The sequence below is a fragment of the Hyla sarda genome, chromosome 5, assembly GCF_029499605.1.
Source record: "Hyla sarda isolate aHylSar1 chromosome 5, aHylSar1.hap1, whole genome shotgun sequence".
NCBI classification, from domain to species: domain Eukaryota; kingdom Metazoa; phylum Chordata; class Amphibia; order Anura; family Hylidae; genus Hyla; species Hyla sarda.
In genome coordinates, this window is record NC_079193.1 from 260,886,288 (window position 1) to 260,909,592 (window position 23,305).

The 23,305-nt window shown below is 47.7% G+C and overlaps 1 protein-coding gene across 6 annotated transcripts in view; it reads right to left on the bottom strand.

Moving 5' to 3' along the window:
* The window catches only part of ARHGAP28 (Rho GTPase activating protein 28), a 183,080-nt gene that overhangs the window by 3,110 nt on the left and 156,665 nt on the right, over positions 1–23,305 (bottom strand). For all 6 annotated transcript variants that reach the window (XM_056521611.1, XM_056521608.1, XM_056521612.1 and 3 more), the window contains exons 11-14: positions 22,189–22,386; positions 21,549–21,692; positions 12,411–12,538; positions 4,661–4,719 (exon numbers count right to left, since the gene is read on the bottom strand). In XM_056521611.1, the coding sequence (XP_056377586.1) occupies positions 4,661–4,719; positions 12,411–12,538; positions 21,549–21,692; positions 22,189–22,386 (529 nt within the window). The remainder of the gene's footprint in view (positions 1–4,660; positions 4,720–12,410; positions 12,539–21,548; positions 21,693–22,188; positions 22,387–23,305) is intronic.

Here is a 23,305-nt window from a genome sequence, read left to right on the forward strand (position 1 = left end):
CACCCCTCCTTAAGAAGATAAAATGCTAAGTTTTGATATCTCTAAATGGCAAAGGGTACCCCATGGGACTTGGCATTTACACTGTATGTGAGTGGACACCCTATATGCATAGCATAGCATGCAATGCCATGAAATAAACCTTAATTTAAAGTGTACCTTTAATTTGCAAAAACATTTTATGCAATGTAAATAATACTATTATATGTATATATGTAATATACATTGGTTAAAAAGGTGTACATTTTTGGGTGAAAAATGCTGTATTGTTCCTGCAGCTATTGCCTGTGTGTCTCTGAGACAAAATACAGGAAGTGAGGGCAGGACAAGCAGGGCTCTGTGCACTGAGGACAAGCAGGGCTCTGTGCACTGAGGACAAGCAAGGCTCTGTGCACTGAGGACAAGCAGGGCTCTGTGCACTGAGGACAAGCAGGGCTCTGTGTACTGAGGACAAGCAGGGCTCTGTACACTGAGGACAAGCAGGGCTCTGTGCACTGAGGACAAGCAAGGCTCTGTGCACTGAGGACAAGCAGGGCTCTGTGCACTGAGGACAAGCAGGGCTCTGTGTACTGAGGACAAGCAGGGCTATGTACACTGAGGAAAAGCAGGGCTCTGTACACTGAGGACAAGCAGGGTTCTGTACACTGAGAACAAGCAGGGCTCTGTACACTGAGGACAAGCAGGGTTCTGTACACTGAGGACAAGCATGGCTCTGTACACTGAGGACAAAAGGGCTCTGTGCACTGAGGACAAGCAGGGCTCTGTGCACTGAGGACAAGCAGGGCTCTGTCTACTGAGGACAAGCAAGGCTCTGTGCACTGAGGACAAGCAAGGCTCTGTGCACTGAGGACAAGCAGGGCTCTGTGCACTGAGGACAAGCAGGGCTCTGTGTACTGAGGACAAGCAGGGCTCTGTGTACTGAGGACAAGCAGGGATCTGTACACTGAGGACAAGCAGGGCTCTGTACACTGAGGACAAGCAGGGTTCTGTACACTGAGGACAAGCAGGGCTCTGTGCAGTGAGGACAAGCAGGGCTCTGTATAGTGAGGACAAGCATAGCTCTGTACACTGAGGACAAAAGGGCTCTGTTCAGTGAGGACAAGCAGGGCTCTGTGCACTGAGGACCAGCAGGGACCTGTACACTAAGGACAAGCAGGGCTCTGTGAACTGAGGACAAGCAATGCTCTGTGCACTGAGGACAAGCAGGGTTCTGTACACTGAGGACAAGCAGGGTTCTGTACACTGAGGACAAGCAGGGCTCTGTACACTGAGGACAAGCAGGGCTCTGTACACTGAGGACAAGCAGGGTTCTGTACACTGAGGACAAGCAGGGCTATGTACACTGAGGACAATCAGGGTTCTGTACACTGAGGACAAGCATGGCTCTGTACACTGAGGACAAAAGGGCTCTGTGCAGTGAGGACAAGCAGGGCTCTGTATAGTGAGGACAAGCAGGGCTCTGTGCACTGAGGACAAGCAGGGCTCTTTGCACTGAAGACAAGCAGGGCTCTGTGTACTGAGGACAAGCAGGGCTCTGTACACTGAGGACAAGCAGGGCTCTGTACACTGAGGACAAGCAGGGCTCTGTGCAGTGAGAACAAGCAGAGCTCTGTGCAGTGAGGACAAGCAGAGCTCTGTACACTGAGGACAAAAGGGCTCTGTGCAGTGAGGACAAGCAGGGCTCTGTATAGTGAGGACAAGCAGGGCTCTGTGCACTGAGGACAAGCAGGGCTCTTTGCACTGAAGACAAGCAGGGTGCTCTGTACACTGAGGACAAGCAGGGACCTGTACACTGAGGACAAGCAGGGCTCTGTGAACTGAGGACAAGCAGGTCTCTGTGCACTGAGGACAAGCAGGGCTCTGTACACTGAGGACAAGCAGGGCTCTGTAGACTGAGGACAAGCAGGGCTCTGTATAGTGAGGACAAGCAGGGCTCTGTGCACTGAGGACAAGCAGGGCTCTTTGCACTGAAGACAAGCAGGGTGCTCTGAAGACAAGCAGGGTGCACTGAAGACAAGCAGGGTGCTCTGCTCTGAGGACAAGCAGGGCTCTGTACACTGAGGACAAGCAGGGCTCTGTAGACTGAGGACAAGCAGGGCTCTGTACACTGAGGACAAGCAGGGCTCTGTACACTGAGGACAAGCAGGGCTCTGTGCAGCGAGGACAAGCAGGGCTCTGTGCAGTGAGGACAAGCAGAGCTCTGTGCACTGAGGACAAGCAGGGCTCTGTGCACTGAGGACAAGCAGAGCTCTGTGCACTGAGGACAAACAGGACTCTGTGCACTGAGGACAAGCAGGGGTCTGTGACATGTCCCAAGCTCACACAGCAGGCTGATTGACAAGTCAGGAGCCTGCACAGAGCCCCACTTTCTGTATTCTGGCCTGCACAGAGACACACAGGCAATAGCTACAGGAACTAAACAGCATTTTTTCACTCAAACATACCGTATATGCATTATTTAACCAATGTACATTACAAATATACATACAGTATAATGTTACTATTTCCATTATATAAAAAGTTTTGCAACAGGTACATGTTGTACAGGTAATGCATGTTAAATCAGTATAGATCCAGTAGAAGTGTTGCCTGACTACAGGTCATGTATAATAGAGAACCAGGTTTATGCAATGCTTGTGTCCTGGCAATGCTTCAGTCTGATGAATTAGCCCCACGCCAGTCAGCAGATGCTGTAGGTAATGCTGAGACGGCAGTAAACTTATACAAAGCTTGTAAAGTGAACTGAACAATTACAGAATCATTTATCATCTGGGATTTACAGAGGCCCTGAGCCCTGGAAAATTGTTTGGTTACAATCCAAGAGTCCGGCTATTATTAAACCACGAAACAGGAAAAAAGGCATCAGATGGAAAAATAACTGAACAGTTCTGGACAAAGCCATAGATGATCTTAGAATGATGTCTAATACAGTAATGACAGTGGCCCCTCAAGTTACAGTGGCTTGGGGACAAGGAGCACCAGTCAATGGGCACTGTATTACTGAAGCGTATACACTGATAGACTGTATAGTTGTATTGTTCTCCAGGAGAGTACAACACTGCATATTCCAAACTGCTAGCGAATTGTACTGAGAAAAGTGATTTATCCTCTTCCAGCAGCTCTAAATTTAAATGTATAAAAATTCCCTTTATCTGTATTAGTTAGGCTATGTTCGCATAACTGCATTGGAGGATCTGTTGATTTTAATGGGGTCCATCCAGTTTTCCACTCATTTTAATGGAACATAACTGGGCAAATAATACCTTTTGCTACATTTCTCTGTCCATTCATTTGAACAGATTCTGCAAAGAAGGCCCCAAACAGAGCCTCTGATGCAGATGTGAACCCTAATGTATTTATTTATTTTAGCTTAATGGGGTACTCTGCCCATAGACATCTTATTCCCTATCCAAAGGCAATGTGGGGCGGAGGCTTGTGATGTTATGGTCACAGCCATGCCCCCTCAATGCAAGTCTATGGGAGGGGGCATGACAGCCTTCACGCCCCCTCCCATAGACTTGCATTGAGGGGGCGCAGCCGTGATGTCACTGCACCTGATAGGGGATAAGATGTCTAGGGGCAGAGTACCCCTCGGGATAGGGGGTAAGATGTCTAGGTGTAGAGTACCCCTTTAATCTTTATTTTTGTAAATATTAAGATTCATTTTTCTTAAACCATAGCAGCCATGAAAAAGTATGGTTATGGTATTCTGTGATATACGCATTCATTGTAACTGTTAGGACTATGTATAAGTCTCCCAATCCTCCTATACAGCTGCATTCTTGGCTTGGTCCAGCATGCATGTGTTCTCATAGATGTGTGTGTGTGTTTGAGAAGGGGGGGAATGAAACCAAATTCCACTTGGCAGCTTATCTCCTGAAGAACAATTGAATTCCAACTGCCCAATACATATCTCCCTTAAAATCTACTGCTGGGGGGCAGTAATTGGGAGGCTCCTTATACATATTAGAGGGGCAATGGGCCCCCAATAAGCAGGTGGTCATGCTGACACAGTTGGGGGTCCTGGTGCAGGAAGATGAATCCCTTTTCTGTTTTGGGACTGCTTTTATTCTTAATTTGGTAACTATTTTGGCTATTGTGAGCTGATGTTTTTACGTATCTGCAACATGACAGATATTCTTGAAATATACTGGTATTTCTTAAGATGTTTTAACATTACTTTACATTGATGTTTTTCACATTGATATAACTGAACATTTAATCTTAAATTAGGGTATTCCGCCTATAGACTTCTAAGATGTCTGATTGCGGAGGTCCCGCCACTGGGACCCTTCTGCGATCTCTGTGAAGTACCTGGCATTCTTTGCCTATTGCTGCTAAAGTTCCTGGGATTGGAGACATGACGTCACGCTTTGCCCCCTCCATTCATGTCTAAGGGGCGTGGCGTGACATCACGTCTCCAGTACCTGAAGCCCAGTGTTTCCGAGACTGGAGCAGCACCTGTCACAGAATGCCAGGTGCTGCACGGAGATTGTGGGGGAGTAGTGTGCCAACGACGGGGCCCCCTCTATCAGACGTATTATTCCCTCCTTTGGAGAGGGGATAAGATGTCTGTGGTTCAAATACCCCTTTAATATAGACCATGGTTCAGTAAAGCAACCTTTGACATCCAATATTATATTCAGCTAACATGTCTACTTACCTATGTTTCCTCCAATTTCATATAAGCTTTGGGTGCGTGATTTATCAGAAGTCCCATGGCTGGAAAGTAAAACAGAACATTTTAGGACTTTTTATGGAAACATCTTTATGTACGGCAATTTTCTTTCATATTAAAAAAAAGGATAAAACCAGCCTATTGATTGCGATGTCTTCTTGGTCCCAGCTGTCGTTGCTGGCATCTCTGCGCCGTATTCTCCAGAGTCTACTACTAATTAAATCCAGAAATGTAACCAGACGTTCTGGTGCAGAATTGTTTGGTTCCGTTATTATTACTATAATGAATATGGATTCAACAAAGATCCTCAGTAAATTAAATAAACAGAGAAAGCCAGATGTCACCAGTAATATTTGTATCATGTCAATGGGCAAATGAACAAAAAAACTGGTCTCTAGTAGAAAAGTACCAAATGTAACAGCACCAGCTGCAATACAAATGTCATTCGATCACTTAGTATGGTATACTTGATGAATGAGATTTCAGAAGCACTGCCAGGTAATATGCTAGGGCCTTCACACATAACTGTAGTGTATGAACAAGGCTTAGAGAATGTATCAGTGCTTTCAATAGAACAAGTGTCTACATTTTTTTTTTTTTAATTGTGCAATGGTCAAACATTTTTCCCAAAACACAGGAAAAGTTGCACATTTTTGCACAAAAAAAGTGATTGCTACAATTTTTGGACAAAACTTATGCAAAAAACATTGATACATTTTCCCCCAATGTCTACTGCTAAGGCTGCATTCACATCTCGTTTTTTACATACGGGTGCTGGATCCGGCTGGGGGAGGGGAAAACCGGGCGCTCCCATACCCCAGCCGGATCAGCCTGTGACTCCATTTACTTTAATGAGGCGACCGGAGTCAAACGGTGACTCCAGTCGGCTCAGTTTTGACCCATATGCGGTTTCCTGACTGGACCTAAAACCGTAGCATGTTACGGTTTTAGGTCCGGTCCAAAACCGGATACGGGTCAAAACTGAGCCGACCGGAGTCACCGTTTGACTCTAGTCGGCTCATTAAAGTAAATGGAGTCACAGGCTGATCCGGCTGGGGTATGGGAGCGCCTGGTTTTCCCCTCCCCCAGCCGGATCCGGCACCTGTATGTAAAAAACGAGATGTGAATGTAGCCTAAAAGAAGTGGCTCATTTCTATAAACAATATGCAATGCAGTTAACAGAGGACACGAACAATGTCTGTTCTGGCATCAATGTTTCATTGCAATAAAAACGTCTAAAAAAAATAAATAAAGTGAAAAAAGTGTTATATTATAAATATAAAAGCATTATATTTGAGACATTTATGCACATTAAAAGATTTACCCCTAAATTTTCTAATGTGGGTTTCACTATCTTCCACATATCAGGAATATTAGTGTGCCCTGCTCCCTAATTTGGGGCACACATAGTAACATAGGGGGTCATTTATTAAAACCTGTACTGCGGAAAATTTGTCCAGTTGCCCATAGCAACTGTTACGCCGAGCGCTCCGGGTCCCCGCTCCTCCCCGGAGCGCTCGCTTCTCTCTCGCTACCGCAGCGCTCCGGGCAGCTCCACTGACCCGGTGCGCTGCGATACCGTCTCCAGCCGGGATGCGATTCGCGATGCGGGTAGCGCCCGCTCGCGATGCGCATCCCGGCTCCCGTACCTGACTCGCTCTCCGTCTGTCCTGTCCCGGCGCGCGCGGCCCCGCTCCCTAGGGCGCGCGCGCGCCGGGTCTCTGCGATTTAAAGGGCCACTGCGCCGCTGATTGGCGCAGTGGTTCCAATTAGTGTGTTCACCTGTGCACTCCCTATTTATACCTCACTTCCCCTTCACTCCCTCGCCGGATCTTGTTGCCATTGTGCCAGTGAAAGCGTTTCCTTGTGTGTTCCTAGCCTGTGTTCCAGACCTCCTGCCGTTGCCCCTGACTACGATCCTTGCTGCCTGCCCCGACCTTCTGCTACGTCCGACCTTGCTTCTGTCTACTCCCTTGTACCGCGCCTATCTTCAGCAGTCAGAGAGGTTGAGCCGTTGCTAGTGGATACGACCTGGTCACTACCGCCGCAGCAAGACCATCCCTCTTTGCGGCGGGCTCTGGTGAAAACCAGTAGTGACTTAGAACCGATCCACTAGCACGGTCCACGCCAATCCCTCTCTGGCACAGAGGATCCACTACCTGCCAGCCGGCATCGTGATAGTAGATCCGGCCATGGATCCCGCTGAAGTTCCTCTGCCAGTTGTCGCCGACCTCACCACGGTGGTCGCCCAGCAGTCACAACAGATAGCGCAACAAGGCCAACAGCTGTCTCAACTGACCGTGATGCTACAGCAGCTACTACCACAGCTTCAGCAATCATCTCCTCCGCCAGCTCCTGCACCTCCTCCACAGCGAGTGGCCGCTTCTGGTCTACGACTATCCTTGCCGGATAAATTTGATGGGGACTCTAAATTCTGCCGTGGCTTTCTTTCGCAATGTTCCCTGCACTTGGAGATGATGTCGGACCAGTTTCCTACTGAAAGGTCTAAGGTGGCTTTTGTAGTCAGCCTTTTGTCTGGAAAAGCTCTGTCATGGGCCACACCGCTCTGGGACCGCAATGACCCCGTCACTGCCTCTATACACTCCTTCTTCTCGGAAATTCGAAGTGTCTTTGAGGAACCTGCCCGAGCCTCTTCTGCTGAGACTGCCCTGTTGAACCTGGTCCAGGGTAATTCTTCCGTTGGCGAGTACGCCGTACAATTCCGTACTCTTGCTTCAGAATTATCCTGGAATAATGAGGCCCTCTGCGCGACCTTTAAAAAAGGCCTATCCAGCAACATTAAAGATGTTCTGGCCGCACGAGAAATCCCTGCTAACCTACATGAACTCATCCATCTTGCCACTCGCATTGACATGCGTCAGGAGCTTCGCCAGGATATGGACTTTGTTCGCACAAGGCGTTTTTTCTCCCCGGCTCCTCTCTCCTCTGGTCCCCTGCAATCCGTTCCTGTGCCTCCCGCCATGGAGGCTATGCAGGTCGACCGGTCTCGCCTGACACCTCAAGAGAGGACACGACGCCGCATGGAGAATCTCTGCCTGTACTGTGCCAGTACCGAACACTTCCTGAAGGATTGTCCTATCCGTCCTCCCCGCCTGGAAAGACGTACGCTGACTCCGCACAAAGGTGAGACAGTCCTTGATGTCTACTCTGCTTCTCCACGTCTTACTGTGCCTGTGCGGATATCTGCCTCTGCCTTCTCCTTCTCTACTATGGCCTTCTTGGATTCCGGATCTGCAGGAAATTTTATTTTGGCCTCTCTCGTCAACAGGTTCAACATCCCAGTGACCAGTCTCGCCAGACCCCTCTACATCAATTGTGTAAACAATGAAAGATTGGACTGTACCATACGTCTCCGCACGGAGCCCCTTCTAATGTGCATCGGACCTCATCACGAGAAGATTGAATTTTTGGTCCTCCCCAATTGCACTTCCGAAATCCTCCTTGGACTACCCTGGCTTCAACTCCATTCCCTAACCCTGGATTGGTCCACTGGGGAGATCAAGAGTTGGGGGCCCTCTTGTTTCAAGGACTGCCTAAAACCGGTTCCCAGTACCCCTTACCGTGACTCTGTGGTTTCCCCTGTAACCGGTCTCCCTAAGGCCTATATGGACTTTGCGGATGTTTTTTGCAAAAAACAAGCTGAGACTCTACCTCCTCACAGGCCTTATGATTGTCCTATTGACCTCCTCCCGGGCACTACTCCACCCCGGGGCAGAATCTATCCTCTGTCCGCCCCAGAGACTCTTGCTATGTCGGAGTACATCCAGGAAAATTTAAAAAAAGGCTTTATCCGTAAATCCTCCTCTCCTGCCGGAGCCGGATTTTTCTTTGTGTCCAAAAAAGATGGCTCTCTACGTCCTTGCATTGACTACCGCGGTCTTAATAAAATCACGGTAAAGAACCGCTACCCCCTACCCCTCATCTCTGAACTCTTTGATCGCCTCCAAGGTGCCCACATCTTTACCAAACTGGACTTAAGAGGTGCTTATAATCTCATCCGCATCAGAGAGGGGGATGAATGGAAAACGGCATTTAACACTAGAGATGGACACTTTGAGTATCTGGTCATGCCCTTTGGCCTGTGCAACGCCCCTGCCGTCTTCCAAGACTTTGTTAATGAAATTTTTCGTGATCTCTTATACTCCTGTGTTGTTGTATATCTGGACGATATCCTGATTTTTTCTGCCAATCTAGAAGAACACCGCCAGCATGTCCGTATGGTTCTTCAGAGACTTCGTGACAATCAACTTTATGCCAAGATAGAGAAATGTCTGTTTGAATGCCAATCTCTTCCTTTCCTAGGATACTTGGTCTCTGGCCAAGGACTACAAATGGATCCAGACAAACTCTCTGCCGTCTTAGATTGGCCACGCCCCTCCGGACTCCGTGCTATCCAACGTTTTTTGGGGTTCGCCAATTATTACAGGCAATTTATTCCACATTTTTCTACCGTTGTGGCCCCTATCGTGGCTTTAACCAAAAAAAATGCCAATCCCAAGTTTTGGCCTCCTCAAGCGGAAGACGCCTTTAAACGGCTCAAGTCTGCCTTTTCTTCGGCTCCTGTGCTCTCCAGACCTGACCCATCTAAACCCTTCCTATTGGAGGTTGATGCCTCCTCTGTAGGAGCTGGAGCGGTCCTTCTACAAAAAAATTCTTCCGGGCATGCTGTTACTTGTGGTTTTTTTTCTAGGACCTTCTCTCCGGCGGAGAGGAACTACTCCATCGGGGATCGAGAGCTTCTAGCCATTAAATTAGCACTTGAGGAATGGAGGCATCTGCTGGAGGGATCAAGATTTCCAGTTATTATTTACACCGATCACAAGAACCTCTCCTATCTCCAGTCTGCCCAACGGCTGAATCCTCGCCAGGCCAGATGGTCTCTGTTCTTTGCCCGATTTAATTTTGAAATTCACTTTCGGCCTGCCGATAAGAACATTAGGGCCGATGCTCTCTCTCGTTCCTCGGATGCCTCGGAAGTTGAACTCTCTCCGCAACACATCATTCCTCCTGACTGCCTGATTTCCACTTCTCCAGCCTCCATCAGGCAAACTCCTCCAGGGAAGACCTTCGTCACTCCACGCCAACGCCTCAGAATCCTCAAATGGGGTCACTCCTCCCATCTCGCAGGCAATGCGGGCATCAAGAAATCTGTGCAACTCATCTCTCGCTTCTATTGGTGGCCGACTCTGGAGACGGATGTCGTGGACTTTGTGCGAGCCTGCACTGTCTGTGCCCGGGATAAGACTCCTCGCCAGAAGCCCGCTGGTTTTCTTCATCCTCTGCCTGTCCCCGAACAGCCTTGGTCTCTGATTGGTATGGATTTTATTACAGACCTACCCCCATCCCGTGGCAACACTGTTGTTTGGGTGGTCGTTGATCGATTCTCCAAGATGGCACATTTCATCCCTCTTCCTGGTCTTCCTTCAGCGCCTCAGTTGGCTAAACAATTTTTTGTACACATTTTTCGTCTTCACGGGTTGCCCACACAGATAGTCTCGGATAGAGGCGTCCAATTTGTGTCAAAATTCTGGAGGGCTCTCTGTAAACAACTCAAGATTAAATTAAACTTTTCTTCTGCATATCATCCTCAATCCAATGGACAAGTAGAAAGAATTAACCAGGTCTTGGGTGATTATTTACGACATTTTGTTTCCTCCCGCCAGGATGATTGGGCAGATCTTCTACCATGGGCCGAATTCTCGTATAACTTTAGAGTCTCTGAATCTTCCTCCAAATCCCCATTTTTCGTGGTGTACGGCCGTCACCCTCTTCCCCCCCTCCCTACTCCCTTGCCCTCTGGTTTGCCCGCTGTAGATGAAGTGACTCGGGATCTTTCCACCATATGGAAAGAGACCCAAGATTCTCTTTTACAGGCTTCATCTCGCATGAAAAAGTTTGCCGATAAGAAAAGAAGAGCTCCCCCCATTTTTGCTCCCGGAGACAAGGTATGGCTCTCCGCTAAATATGTCCGCTTTCGTGTCCCCAGTTACAAACTGGGTCCACGCTATCTTGGTCCTTTCAAAGTCTTGTGCCAAATTAATCCTGTCTCTTACAAACTTCTTCTTCCTCCTTCTCTCCGTATTCCTAATGCCTTTCATGTCTCTCTTCTTAAACCACTCATCATCAACCGTTTCTCTCCCAAATTACTTTCTCCCACTCCTGTCTCCGGTTCTTCTGACGTCTTCTCAGTGAAAGAGATACTGGCCTCCAAGACGGTCAGAGGAAAAAGGTTCTTTTTAGTGGATTGGGAGGGCTGTGGACCTGAAGAGAGATCCTGGGAACCTGAGGACAACATCCTAGACAAAAGTCTGCTCCTCAGGTTCTCAGGCTCTAAGAAGAGGGGGAGACCCAAGGGGGGGGGGTACTGTTACGCCGAGCGCTCCGGGTCCCCGCTCCTCCCCGGAGCGCTCGCTTCTCTCTCACTACCGCAGCGCTCCGGGCAGCTCCACTGACCCGGTGCGCTGCGATACCGTCTCCAGCCGGGATGCGATTCGCGATGCGGGTAGCGCCCGCTCGCGATGCGCATCCCGGCTCCCGTACCTGACTCGCTCTCCATCTGTCCTGTCCCGGCGCGCGCGGCCCCGCTCCCTAGGGCGCGCGCGCGCCGGGTCTCTGCGATTTAAAGGGCCACTGCGCCGCTGATTGGCGCAGTGGTTCCAATTAGTGTGTTCACCTGTGCACTCCCTATTTATACCTCACTTCCCCTTCACTCCCTCGCCGGATCTTGTTGCCATTGTGCCAGTGAAAGCGTTTCCTTGTGTGTTCCTAGCCTGTGTTCCAGACCTCCTGCCGTTGCCCCTGACTACGATCCTTGCTGCCTGCCCCGACCTTCTGCTACGTCCGACCTTGCTTCTGTCTACTCCCTTGTACCGCGCCTATCTTCAGCAGTCAGAGAGGTTGAGCCGTTGCTAGTGGATACGACCTGGTCACTACCGCCGCAGCAAGACCATCCCTCTTTGCGGCGGGCTCTGGTGAAAACCAGTAGTGACTTAGAACCGATCCACTAGCACGGTCCACGCCAATCCCTCTCTGGCACAGAGGATCCACTACCTGCCAGCCGGCATCGTGACAGCAACTAATCAGATTAATTATTTCATTTTTCAGAGGTGTCTATAAACATGAAAAAAGCAATCTTATTGGTTACTATGGGTAAATGTTTAACATTTCCTGTGCACAGGTTTTGATAAATCGCCCCCATCGTTTGCAAGAATTGCAGTCTGGCATATTTTCTGCACTTGATATGGAAACCCAATGTTCTAAAAGTCATCATTCATCTCCCCCTGCCCCCGTCATCTCTTATCATCAATTCACCTCCCCAGTTGTAGCTCTCGGCGTATGCGGGTCTTTTCCTGTTGCCTAGAAGCTGGGAAAGGGACACATCTGTGATGTCAGGGGCGTCCCTGTGCACAGACATCTGCTACCTCAGCATCACTAGTCCGTCCACACCGGTATGCGGACGGTACCTGCGGCATACCCTGGATGAATCCGGGGCCGGCCCAGAGTGGAGAAGGGGGCCTCCCACCAGTTAAGATGGATGGCCCAGCGCAACCCCCCCACACACACACACACACACACTGGTATGCCTGAATTTGTCTAAGAAAACAGAGGTAGGAAAACAGATTGTCGAGTCATATGATATAAAATTTATGGAACTGTTATGTTGTATCAAATGAATATAAAGGGAAGGAAGCACAAGAAAAGATCACCACAGCACCTGTTTTCACACTGAAACCGCGCCAGGATGTCTTTGGCTTTTGTCCGACTGTTCAGCTGGATTGCCATGGAAACCTTTGAGTGTAATGGAGCATAGACTCTTATCACTCCTTCAGGTACATCAGAGTGCTGAAATATAAAAGCAGAATAGAGCTGTAATAACCAGAGCCCAGGATAGATGTTCTTTTTTGGGCTTAGAGGTGATGACTGATGTCGTACAAATTAAACCCTATGAGGAAACCTTGTAACCTCTAAAGACTGCCATTCTTGGATCTTAAGTTTATATCATATACTAAATATTTTGCAGGACTTCAGTGGAAATCTTAACACAATAAAAAAGAAAAATGACAGTAAAAGGTGGAATTATGTAAGAAATAAAAGTAATAAATCACACTGTTTCTTTTATTGTCTTTGCTAAATACCGAATGTCATTCTGATGCATTCATAATCAGCACTGTTTATTCCTGAGTCCATAATAATGAAGAATGGGACTTTCTTATTAATGGCTATTGGGACTTTTATTTTCCATGTTACTACTGTACTTTACTGCAGTTTTTGGTCATGTCATTTTTATAGAGACTTGACTACTGTACTTTACTGTAGTTTGGGGTCATGTCTAGTGATGCAATCTGATTGGTTGCTTTGGGCAACTCTACCACTCTTCCTCTACACAGGTTTTGATAAATCCCCCCCTTTAAATTATAATAATGTATCCTAACATTATTATAATTTAAAGGGGGGGGATTTATCAAAACCTGTGTAGAGGAAGAGTGGTAGAGTTGCCCAAAGCAACCAATCAGATTGCATCACTAGACATGACCCCAAACTACAGTAAAGTACAGTAGTCAAGTCTCTATAAAAATGACATGACCAAAAACTGCAGTAAAGTACAGTAGTAACATGGAAAATAAAAGCTCCAATAGCCATTAATAAGAAAGTCCCATTCTTCATTATTATGGACTCAGGAATACAAACTTGTGCTAAATATATGATGAGCTACATGTTAAACCAACTCAATAGTAGGGGGGCACTTTCAGGGAAAGCGCTAGGGTTTGGAAAGCCAATGCTATCCCAGCATCTTGTACAGATGGTAATGCAGAAAAGATAATAATATGTTGACTGGTATATGTGTATGGTGACTAGACACATTTCAGTTCACATAGACTTTCAAAGTTGTTGAATCTGCCCATAAATGATCAATGACATTGGATTGAGGGACTAACAGTCTTTCTGGAAATATTTTGGGAACCGTTCTGAGAATATTCTTCTCTGGAAGATTGTTTGTGAATAAAAGATCTTTTCATTTATGGTGTTTCGGCTAAAAATTTCACACACAGCCATCTTCTTTCCCGACAATAACATTCTGTCAATGGCCGGCTAAAACAATTGTTCTGTCACAATAGTTAGGGAACAGTGCAGCCCTACTCTCACCCCAGCCACTGTCCCTGCCTACTTGGACAATCCCCCTAAATTATGCCCCCCAATCGGGAGACAGTCTCTACACTCATTTTGTGAGGGTCAGGGTGCTAAAGGGAGGGCCCAGGAACACAAATATACAAAATACTGCTAGTGATGGGTCCATGACTGTCACGATGCCGGCTGGCAGGTAGTGGATCCTCTGTGCCAGAGAGGGATTGGCGAGGACCGCGCTAGTGGACCGGTTCTAAGTCACTACTGGTTTTCACCAGAGCCCGCCGCAAAGCGGGATGGTCTTGCTGCGGCGGTAGTGACCAGGTCGTATCCACTAGCAACGGGTCACCTCTCTGACTGCTGATGATAGGCGAGGTACAAGGGAGTAGACAGAAGCAAGGTCGGACGTAGCAGAAGGTCGGGGGCAGGCGGCAAGGTTCGTAGTCAGGGTGGATAGCAGAAGTTCTGGTACACAGGCTTTAGACACACAATACGCTTTCACTAGGCACAAGGGCAACAAGATCCGGCCAGGGAGTGCATGGGAGGAGGTTAGATATAGTCAGGGACCAGGTGGAAGCTAATTAAGCAAATTGGGCCAGGCACCAATCATTGGTGCACTGGCCCTTTAAGTCTCAGGGAGCTGGCGCGCGCGCGCCCTAGAGAGCGGAGCCGCGCGCGCCAGCACATGACAGCAGGGGACGGGAACGGGTAAGTGACCTGGGACGCGATTCGCGAGCGGGCGCGTCCCGCTGTGCGAATCGCGTCCCCAACGGCCATGACAGTGCAGCGCTCCCGGTCAGCGGGACTGACCGGGGAGCTGCAGGGAGAAAGACGCCGTGAGCGCTCCGGGGAGGAGCGGGGACCCGGAGCGCTAGGCGTAACAGTACCCCCCCCTTAGGTCTCCCCTTTTTTTTGTCCGGTGACTGCCTCCCCTGGGATGAAGACACCGGGAAGGAATGGATGGTTTCCTCAATGGCAGGCAGTACAGCAGGAGTAGGAATGGGGAGGGAGGGCAGAGGGTGAAGCTTGGCACGGGGCAGGGAGACACAAGGACGGGAGCCATGAGGGGACACAGAGGCTTGCCTGAAGGGACTGGGAGGGGGAGAGGCATTTTCTGTGGCAGGCAGAGTCCCTAACGACTTTAGGGGGACCGGATACAGGAGAAACCACAGGGTCACGGCAGGGAGTACTGGGAACTGGTTTAAGGCAGTCCTTGGAACAAGAGGGACCCCAACTCTTGATCTCCCCAGTGGACCAGTCCAGGGTTGGGGAATGGTGTAGAAGCCAGGGTAGTCCAAGGAGAATTTCGGAAGTGCAATTGGGAAGGACCAAAAATTCAATTTTCTCGTGATGAGGTCCGATGCACATTAGGAGGGGCTCCGTGCGGTAACGCACGGTGCAATCCAACCTGGCTCCGTTGACCGCGGAAATGTGGAGTGGCTTGACAAGACGGGTCATCGGAATGCGGAATTTATTCACCAAGGACTCCCGAATAAAATTCCCAGAAGCACCAGAGTCCAGGCAGGCCACGGCTGAGAGGGAAGAGCTGGCTGAAGTAGAAATCCGTACAGGCACCGTGAGACGTGGAGAAGCCGACTTAGCATCCAGAGACGCCACACCCACGAGAGCTGGGTGCGAGCGTGCGTTTCCCAGACGTGGAGGACGGATAGGGCAATCCACCAAAAAATGTTCGGTACTGGCACAGTACAGACAAAGATTCTCTTCCTTACGGCGATTCCTCTCTTCCAGGGTCAGGCGAGACCGATCCACTTGCATGGCTTCCTCGGCGGGAGGCCTAGGCGCAGATTGCAGTGGAGACTGTGGGAGAGGTGTCCAGAGATCTAAGTCTTTTTCCTGGCGGAGCTCTTGATGTCTCTCAGAAAAACGCATGTCAATGCGCGTGGCTAGATGAATGAGTTCATGCAGGTTAGCAGGAGTTTCTCGTGCGGCCAGAACATCTTTAATGTTGCTGGATAGGCCTTTTTTAAAGGTCACGCAGAGGGCCTCATTATTCCAGGAAAGTTCAGAAGCAAGAGTACGGAATTGTATGGCGTACTCGCCAACGGAAGAATTACCCTGGACCAGGTTCAGCAGGGCAGTCTCAGCAGAAGAGGCTCGGGCAGGTTCCTCAAAGACACTTCGAATTTCCGAGAAGAAGGAGTGTACAGAGGCAGTGACGGGGTCATTGCGGTCCCAGAGCGGTGTGGCCCATGACAGAGCTTTTCCAGACAGAAGGCTGACTACGAAAGCCACCTTAGACCTTTCAGTAGGAAACTGGTCCGACATCATCTCCAAGTGCAGAGAACATTGCGAAAGAAAGCCACGGCAAAACTTAGAGTCCCCATTAAATTTGTCCGGCAAGGACAGGCGGAGGCTAGGAGTGGCCACTCGCTGCGGAAGGGGTGCAGGAGCTGGCGGAGGAGATGATTGCTGCTGAAGTTGCGACTGAAGTTGCTGCACAATGGTGAATACTTCCGACAGCTGGTGGGTTAGATGGGCGATCTGTCGGGATTGCTGGGCGACCACCGTGGTGATATCAGAGATATAAGGCAGAGGGACGTCAGCGGGATCCATGGCCGGATCTACTGTCACGATGCCGGCTGGCAGGTAGTGGATCCTCTGTGCCAGAGAGGGATTGGCGAGGACCGCGCTAGTGGACCGGTTCTAAGTCACTACTGGTTTTCACCAGAGCCCGCCGCAAAGCGGGATGGTCTTGCTGCGGCGGTAGTGACCAGGTCGTATCCACTAGCAACGGGTCACCTCTCTGACTGCTGATGATAGGCGAGGTACAAGGGAGTAGACAGAAGCAAGGTCGGACGTAGCAGAAGGTCGGGGGCAGGCGGCAAGGTTCGTAGTCAGGGTGGATAGCAGAAGTTCTGGTACACAGGCTTTAGACACACAATACGCTTTCACTAGGCACAAGGGCAACAAGATCCGGCCAGGGAGTGCATGGGAGGAGGTTAGATATAGTCAGGGACCAGGTGGAAGCTAATTAAGCAAATTGGGCCAGGCACCAATCATTGGTGCACTGGCCCTTTAAGTCTCAGGGAGCTGGCGCGCGCGCGCCCTAGAGAGCGGAGCCGCGCGCGCCAGCACATGACAGCAGGGGACGGGAACGGGTAAGTGACCTGGGACGCGATTCGCGAGCGGGCGCGTCCCGCTGTGCGAATCGCGTCCCCAACGGCCATGACAGTGCAGCGCTCCCGGTCAGCGGGACTGACCGGGGAGCTGCAGGGAGAAAGACGCCGTGAGCGCTCCGGGGAGGAGCGGGGACCCGGAGCGCTAGGCGTAACAATGACAGGCAGATGTCTATTTTAATGTCCAGCAGTAAGGATATGTGAGCACCAATGTTACAGCTGACTGGCCTGGCACTCTTGTCTCCTGACAGGCTGAGCTATCATCATGTGAGATGCTGCCAGCAGCGCCTTATGGGGACCGGACACAATGCTGGAGCAAGGGCAGGTAAGTCCCTTACACATTCATTGTTAATTTCACTCAACAAACTATTTAATCGAAGGTCTATGGGCACCTTACATTACCACCCTTCCAGTGTTTCACCTGTACATACTCCAATACTAAAAGTAGATTATTAATAAATAGTACTTGTAGTGTATGTTCCAGTGTTTTACTGATACTCGCTCTGCTTTATGTAGTCTATCTAACATCTCAATGCAGTTCATAGTTGAGGTGACTCATGTGACACTTCAACACATTTCACAGCTCATTTTTCTCATCGGAACTGAGAATTACATGTTGGAAGCTTATTAGTGTTTAATGGGAAAGTATCCACATACCCCATCGCTCACACTAAGTATCAGATTAAATACAAGTTCTTTAAGGAAATACCCTCCAATCTAGATTTCTTGTAGCCAAATTACTTCCAGTTCCATACATTTAATAGCTGACTTTTTAAACTTCCTGCTAAATTCTGTATCTTATTTATATTACATGAATTCTTTTGTCTAGACTTGTACATGTTTCTCTACAGATAGTACATGATCAAAGTCAGTATTTTAAACATGTGTCTGAAAATGTATATATGCCCTTTAAACCCAACCTTTGTTTAAATCCAGCTGAAGAATCCACATTTGAATATAACCAACAAAGTGGTAACAGACTTAAAGGGGTACTCCGCCCCTAGACGTATTATCCCCTATCCTAAGATGTCTCCCTGCTGCACCCCGCGATCTCCCTGCTACACCCGGCTTTTGTTTAGAGCATCGGGTGCAGCACCAGAGGCTTGTGACGTCACGGCCACGCCCCCTCAATGGCCGTCACGGCCACGCCCCCTCCCATAGACTTGCATTGAGGGGGCATGCCCGTGACGGCACAAGTGGGGCGTGGCTGTGATGCCATGAGCCTCCACCCCGCATCGCCAATCATCCGGCATGGAGCAAAGTTTGCTCCACAGCCAAGATCGCCAGTGGCGAGGCCCCTGCGATCAGACATCTTATCCCCTATCCTTTGGATAGGGGATAAGATGTCTAGGGGCGGAGTACCCCTTTAACAAGGCTATCTCAGTAAAAAATGTTTGTTTGTTTTTTACACAGTTGTTATTATATCCTCCAATGATGTTAATGTCTGTGTAAATAAAATGTGATCAACCACCAAGCGTCTGCACTGTGCAATAAAAGGGAATAACAGTTTATATACTATTTATTCACATACCATCCGCAAGTGGGAAGGAACGTTTTTCAATGTATTATATAGAACATTTAATGGTGCCATAAAAACACACCTTGCCCACAAATAATAAGCTCCCATGCGGTAAATGTAATTGGAAAATTCATAGGTTATGACTCTAGAAAAGCTATTCAAAAACACTGTTGCCAAAACTGGCTGCATTGGGAAGAGATTAATATTACCAAGCTAACTCACTGAAGTTTTTTTTTATGGATTTCCTAAAAGGGGTACTCCGCTGTTCAGCGTTTGGAACAAACTGTTCCGAACGCTGGAGCCGGTGCCAGAAGTTCATGACATCATAGCCACGCCCCCTCATGATGTTACACCCCGCCCCCCCTAAGTGCGTTACACCCCTCAAGACATCAGGCCCCCCATAGACTTGCATTGAGATTGTGAAGTCATAGCCCCGCTGGGAGCTTGTGACGTCATAGGGGGTGGACTTGCATTGAGGGGGCGGGGTGTAACATCATGAGGGGGCATGGCTATGAAGTCACGAGCTCCTGGCGCTGGCTCCAGTCTTTGGAACAGTTTGTTCCAAATGCTGAGCAGTGGAGTACCCCTTTATGGTTTCCTTCCACCATCCAAAAATGTATTCATTAGTTTAACTGGCTTCCTATGGAATTCGCCTTATTATGTATGTGCTGGGAAATTTACATACTAACCGCCACTGAGAACAGGAACTTTACATGATTAGAATATGCTAAGTATTAATACTGGGGCAGGTAAAACACCAAAAAACTTTTTAAAACATCGATGTGAAATTAGAATGTTAAGCACCTACCTCATCCCACCCCACCATGAATGATAAGTGCTTGAATGGATGTTTATCAGTATTTTGTAAATGTGACCTCTATCATATAATATTGTGGCTTGTCTGTATACTGTTGGGGAATGGTGTTTTAGACACCACTTGTATCAGGATGTATTGCATTTTTCTAGGCATGTGTGTTATATTTATTCCTTTTTTTACAGATTTTTTATTTAAGTGAATGGGCTCACAAGACTATAAGTGTAAGCCTAGCGATTGGTAGCCGCCAGTGTGTACTGCATCCCGCTGTCTACCTTGGCCGAACTATATGCATGGCTCCCTCTCCTTCCTGCAGACTCCGGACTGTTCCCTCTGCACTGTCTTAGGAGGCGACAGTGTCTGGTGCATCCAGGAGGAGGCGTACTAGGTCTGGTTCTTTTAAAGGGTACTCCGTGGAAATAAACCTATAGCCCATCCTTTCCCTCTCTTCAACCTATTTATTTGTCAAAATATCACTTATTAGCTATATAGTGCAGTTTCCCCTCTTTCAGCTGTCACTTACATGTAGGGAGTGAGAGAAAGATGTCATTATCAGATCCACCTTGTCTTTGTGCAAAGCCCTCACTAAGATTAGCCCCATCCTCCTGGAAGACAAACACCAAGTGGTTTCTGTCTTGTCTAGGAGTCTGGCTTCACAGCCACACCTCTCCTCCCCCTCCATTCGCTGTTTGAGGATCTTGCCGGCAGAGAAACAGCCCAGTGTCTCCTGTGAAGATTCTCAGTCACAACTCAGCACATAACGCTGCACTTTGCCTGCTGTAGATCTAATAACTGACTGCTGCCATTCAGAGCATGGAATGGTTTATTGCTGGGGGGGGGGGAAGGATAGTTTGAAAGAAAAGACTTGTACAGTATGTTCCTTACATCTGCTTCTGACTGAGTTTACAACAGCACAGAGCATGCAGGCAGATTGTAATAGCAATTTGCTGGCAGCCATTACACAGAGCTGCACTGACTGCAGGGAGTTGTAGTCTGGGTGGCATGCAAGGGAAAATACTATTCAGAAGACAAAAGGGGCCATAGGAGCTGGCAAAATCATATGGATAACTACAGGTGAAACAGAACAGATATTGTGGTAGCCTTGGGGCATTTTTATCTTTCTTATCTTCCCAGGCGCACCCCTTTATGGGTCAGTGCTTGCCTCTGATTCTGCTCCCCCTTCAATTCCTGACTGGCATCACCTATTTTGTGGGTTACCATAAGTGAAGGTTCTGCTGCTGTTGTTCATATCGGCTGTATTCCTGTGTTCAAGACCATAGCCTGTTTCCTGACACTGCCTTAAGCCTCATCCCTCTGTACCTACCTGCCTCTCCTGCTGACCACACCTCTTCCTTTTAGCAGCTCTTTTCATCTAACTGCTTCTGTGCTATACAGTTCAGTTGTTTCACAGCACCAGCTCTGCCAAAACACCTAGTCAGTCTTGCCTATACTGACTCTGCTGCTGTGCATATTCCATCTACCCTTAGCTCATCCCACCTGCCTGTATCCCTGGTGCTAAGCACCAGGGCATTTTGGCCTGCTTGGCCATCTGACACTTAACGAGGACCATTTCTGTGGTAGCGACCTGTTGTTACCCTCAGCTAAGACCAGCATCTACTTCTTGGAGCGGGATAAAGGGTGAAAACCAGAGGAACACTTAGATTTCACTCCGAAGTTTGGCCCAAAGCCAAACCGATAAGTGGTACATCAGGACCCTTAACTTAAATTGTAAACTTTAAAGCACATTGTGGCCTAAATATCAACTAATATATCAAAATAATAATTTGTGCAGTCTAGTTTTCTGATTTTAGGGAGAATGGGGTGCCTTTACTTGGTGCACAACATGTATCATGTATATATGATCTTGTATGCTTTCACCATACAAGAAAAGCTATACCTACCTACCCCCTGTCCATGGCAGATCCTGCTGTACCTTCCATTGTGTCTGCTTCCGCTCCTTCATTGAATTTCAGCTAATCACTGGGCACAGCTATGTCCCATCTAGGCCAGGGACACAGAAACAGGCAGAAGACAGGATCTGCGGAGGACCAGAAGTGTAGAAAGGAGGTGCAACTGGACCTGTCGGGGACTGGAGGTAGGTAAGTATAGCTTTTTTTTTTTTTTTTTACAGCCCCAGCAACCTATTAATGTTTTTAAATGCCAGAATACCCCTTTAGGACACGCATGTTCTTTGCTGACTTACATTCAATGTTAAATGTAGAAGAAAATGTAAATTTACAAAAAAAAATGTAAATGTACCTCTCTCCTTTCAGGCCTTTCACGCTCCATAGTCTTTCGCCTCAATAATTTCCTTACGCTCTTATCGAAAATAAGCTGCTTCTTGTTATTGTTCAGTGCTGCCTCATTCATTTTCCGCACTTGGGAAATCAGGAAGGCTGGAACCTATATTAATGCAGGAAGCAAACATAAAGACATTTATAAAATAGACTTTGCTGTATGTGTTCTTATAATATCCCTGTTCTATCAGCCTTGTTATGATCCCCCAATAAATAACATGTTGCAAGCTTATTTGTCTAATTTGGTGTGTTATGCCTGGAGTTTTTTTTTTCTTTTATAGCAAAAACTCAAGGACAGGTTTGGTTCGCACTACAAATATAAGTCTCTGCAGATTTTGTGCTTTTCTTTATATTCAGTTTTTCACATAAAGAGATGTGATGAAGAGGCATTTATTATATGTGCTATGGATGTGCAATAAATACTTTAAATGAGAATACCCCTTCAGCAAAATAAATACATTTTAACATGCAACACTATATTTAACTTAACATGAAACAACGCAAGTGAGAAGCAGAAAAGAATATAGACCAATTGGCTTTAGTAAAAAATATTCATATTTTATTCTACAATAACCTCTTAACATGGAAATTATTTTTCTCACCGTCCATAAAATGTCCTGGTACCTAATTAATAGTCGGACAATGTGCGCAGTAGATGCCGCCGCCTTCATCTCTTCCTGGTTGGCACTTTTTCCTTTGTAAATAAACAAGTTTGGTGCAAGAATCATAGATACGTTCCACAAACTCATTTTGTTTTTTTCTTCATTTGACACAATCTTTTTGAGGAAGAGCAGTAAAGCCTAAGTATAAAAGGGAATAAAATAAATCAAGTTTTATTTATACAGCACACAACAAAATACAGAGTGGGGCTGATATAATTTATACCAATATATTCTGTGCTAGCTGTTTATGAACCATAGTATTTCCCTTAATCTAAGGATGATGTCACGAGCTTCCGGTGCTGCACCCGACACTCTAAACGAACGCCAGGTGCAGCAGGGAAATCGCGGGGGTCCGGAGCGGCTGTAGCCCCGCAATCTTGGATAGGGGATAAGATGTCTAGGGGCGGAGAACCCCTTTAAGTTTCTGCTCTGCAATGAGATATACTTTAAAGCAGCCACATAGACAGAGGAAACTGTGGGACAGTCTAGTGCTTGTTGATTCTTCTACATACTGTATTTCCTGTTGAAGAAGAGTAACCTGTGAACCTTCGGTAGCTTTCCCCTTTATTTATTTGCACATGTGGAGATCTGAGATTCACTGTAAAGGTTTATACCACCTTTCTTGAGGGATGGAGCATCCTTTATTATGAGCCCCGTAGATGTCTTATTAGCTGCCTCTATGATATGTATATCCTCATTATAGGACTCCCACACCAGGAAATTGGGAAAGACCCTGCTTTAATGCCTATCAGCAATGGCAGTACTCCTACAGAGAAAAGCAGTAATAGAGAGTTTACCCACCAGCCCATGGCCTGGTGGGTAAACTCTCTACATTATAATGCAGCCACAGACTTTCTGTTGTCCCGCTTGGAACATTTAACTGATAATTCACCATCCCTAACATTATACATCCCTCCCTCTATCTTATGCCTTGAAATAAGTTACAGCAGTCTGAGCTTCTTGGCTGTGGTAATGTAATATAGAAGCTGGCTTAGCAGTCAGGTCAGAGAAAAGAAGGAGGGGGAATGATTCTGCAGACGGCATAAGAAGAAAATAC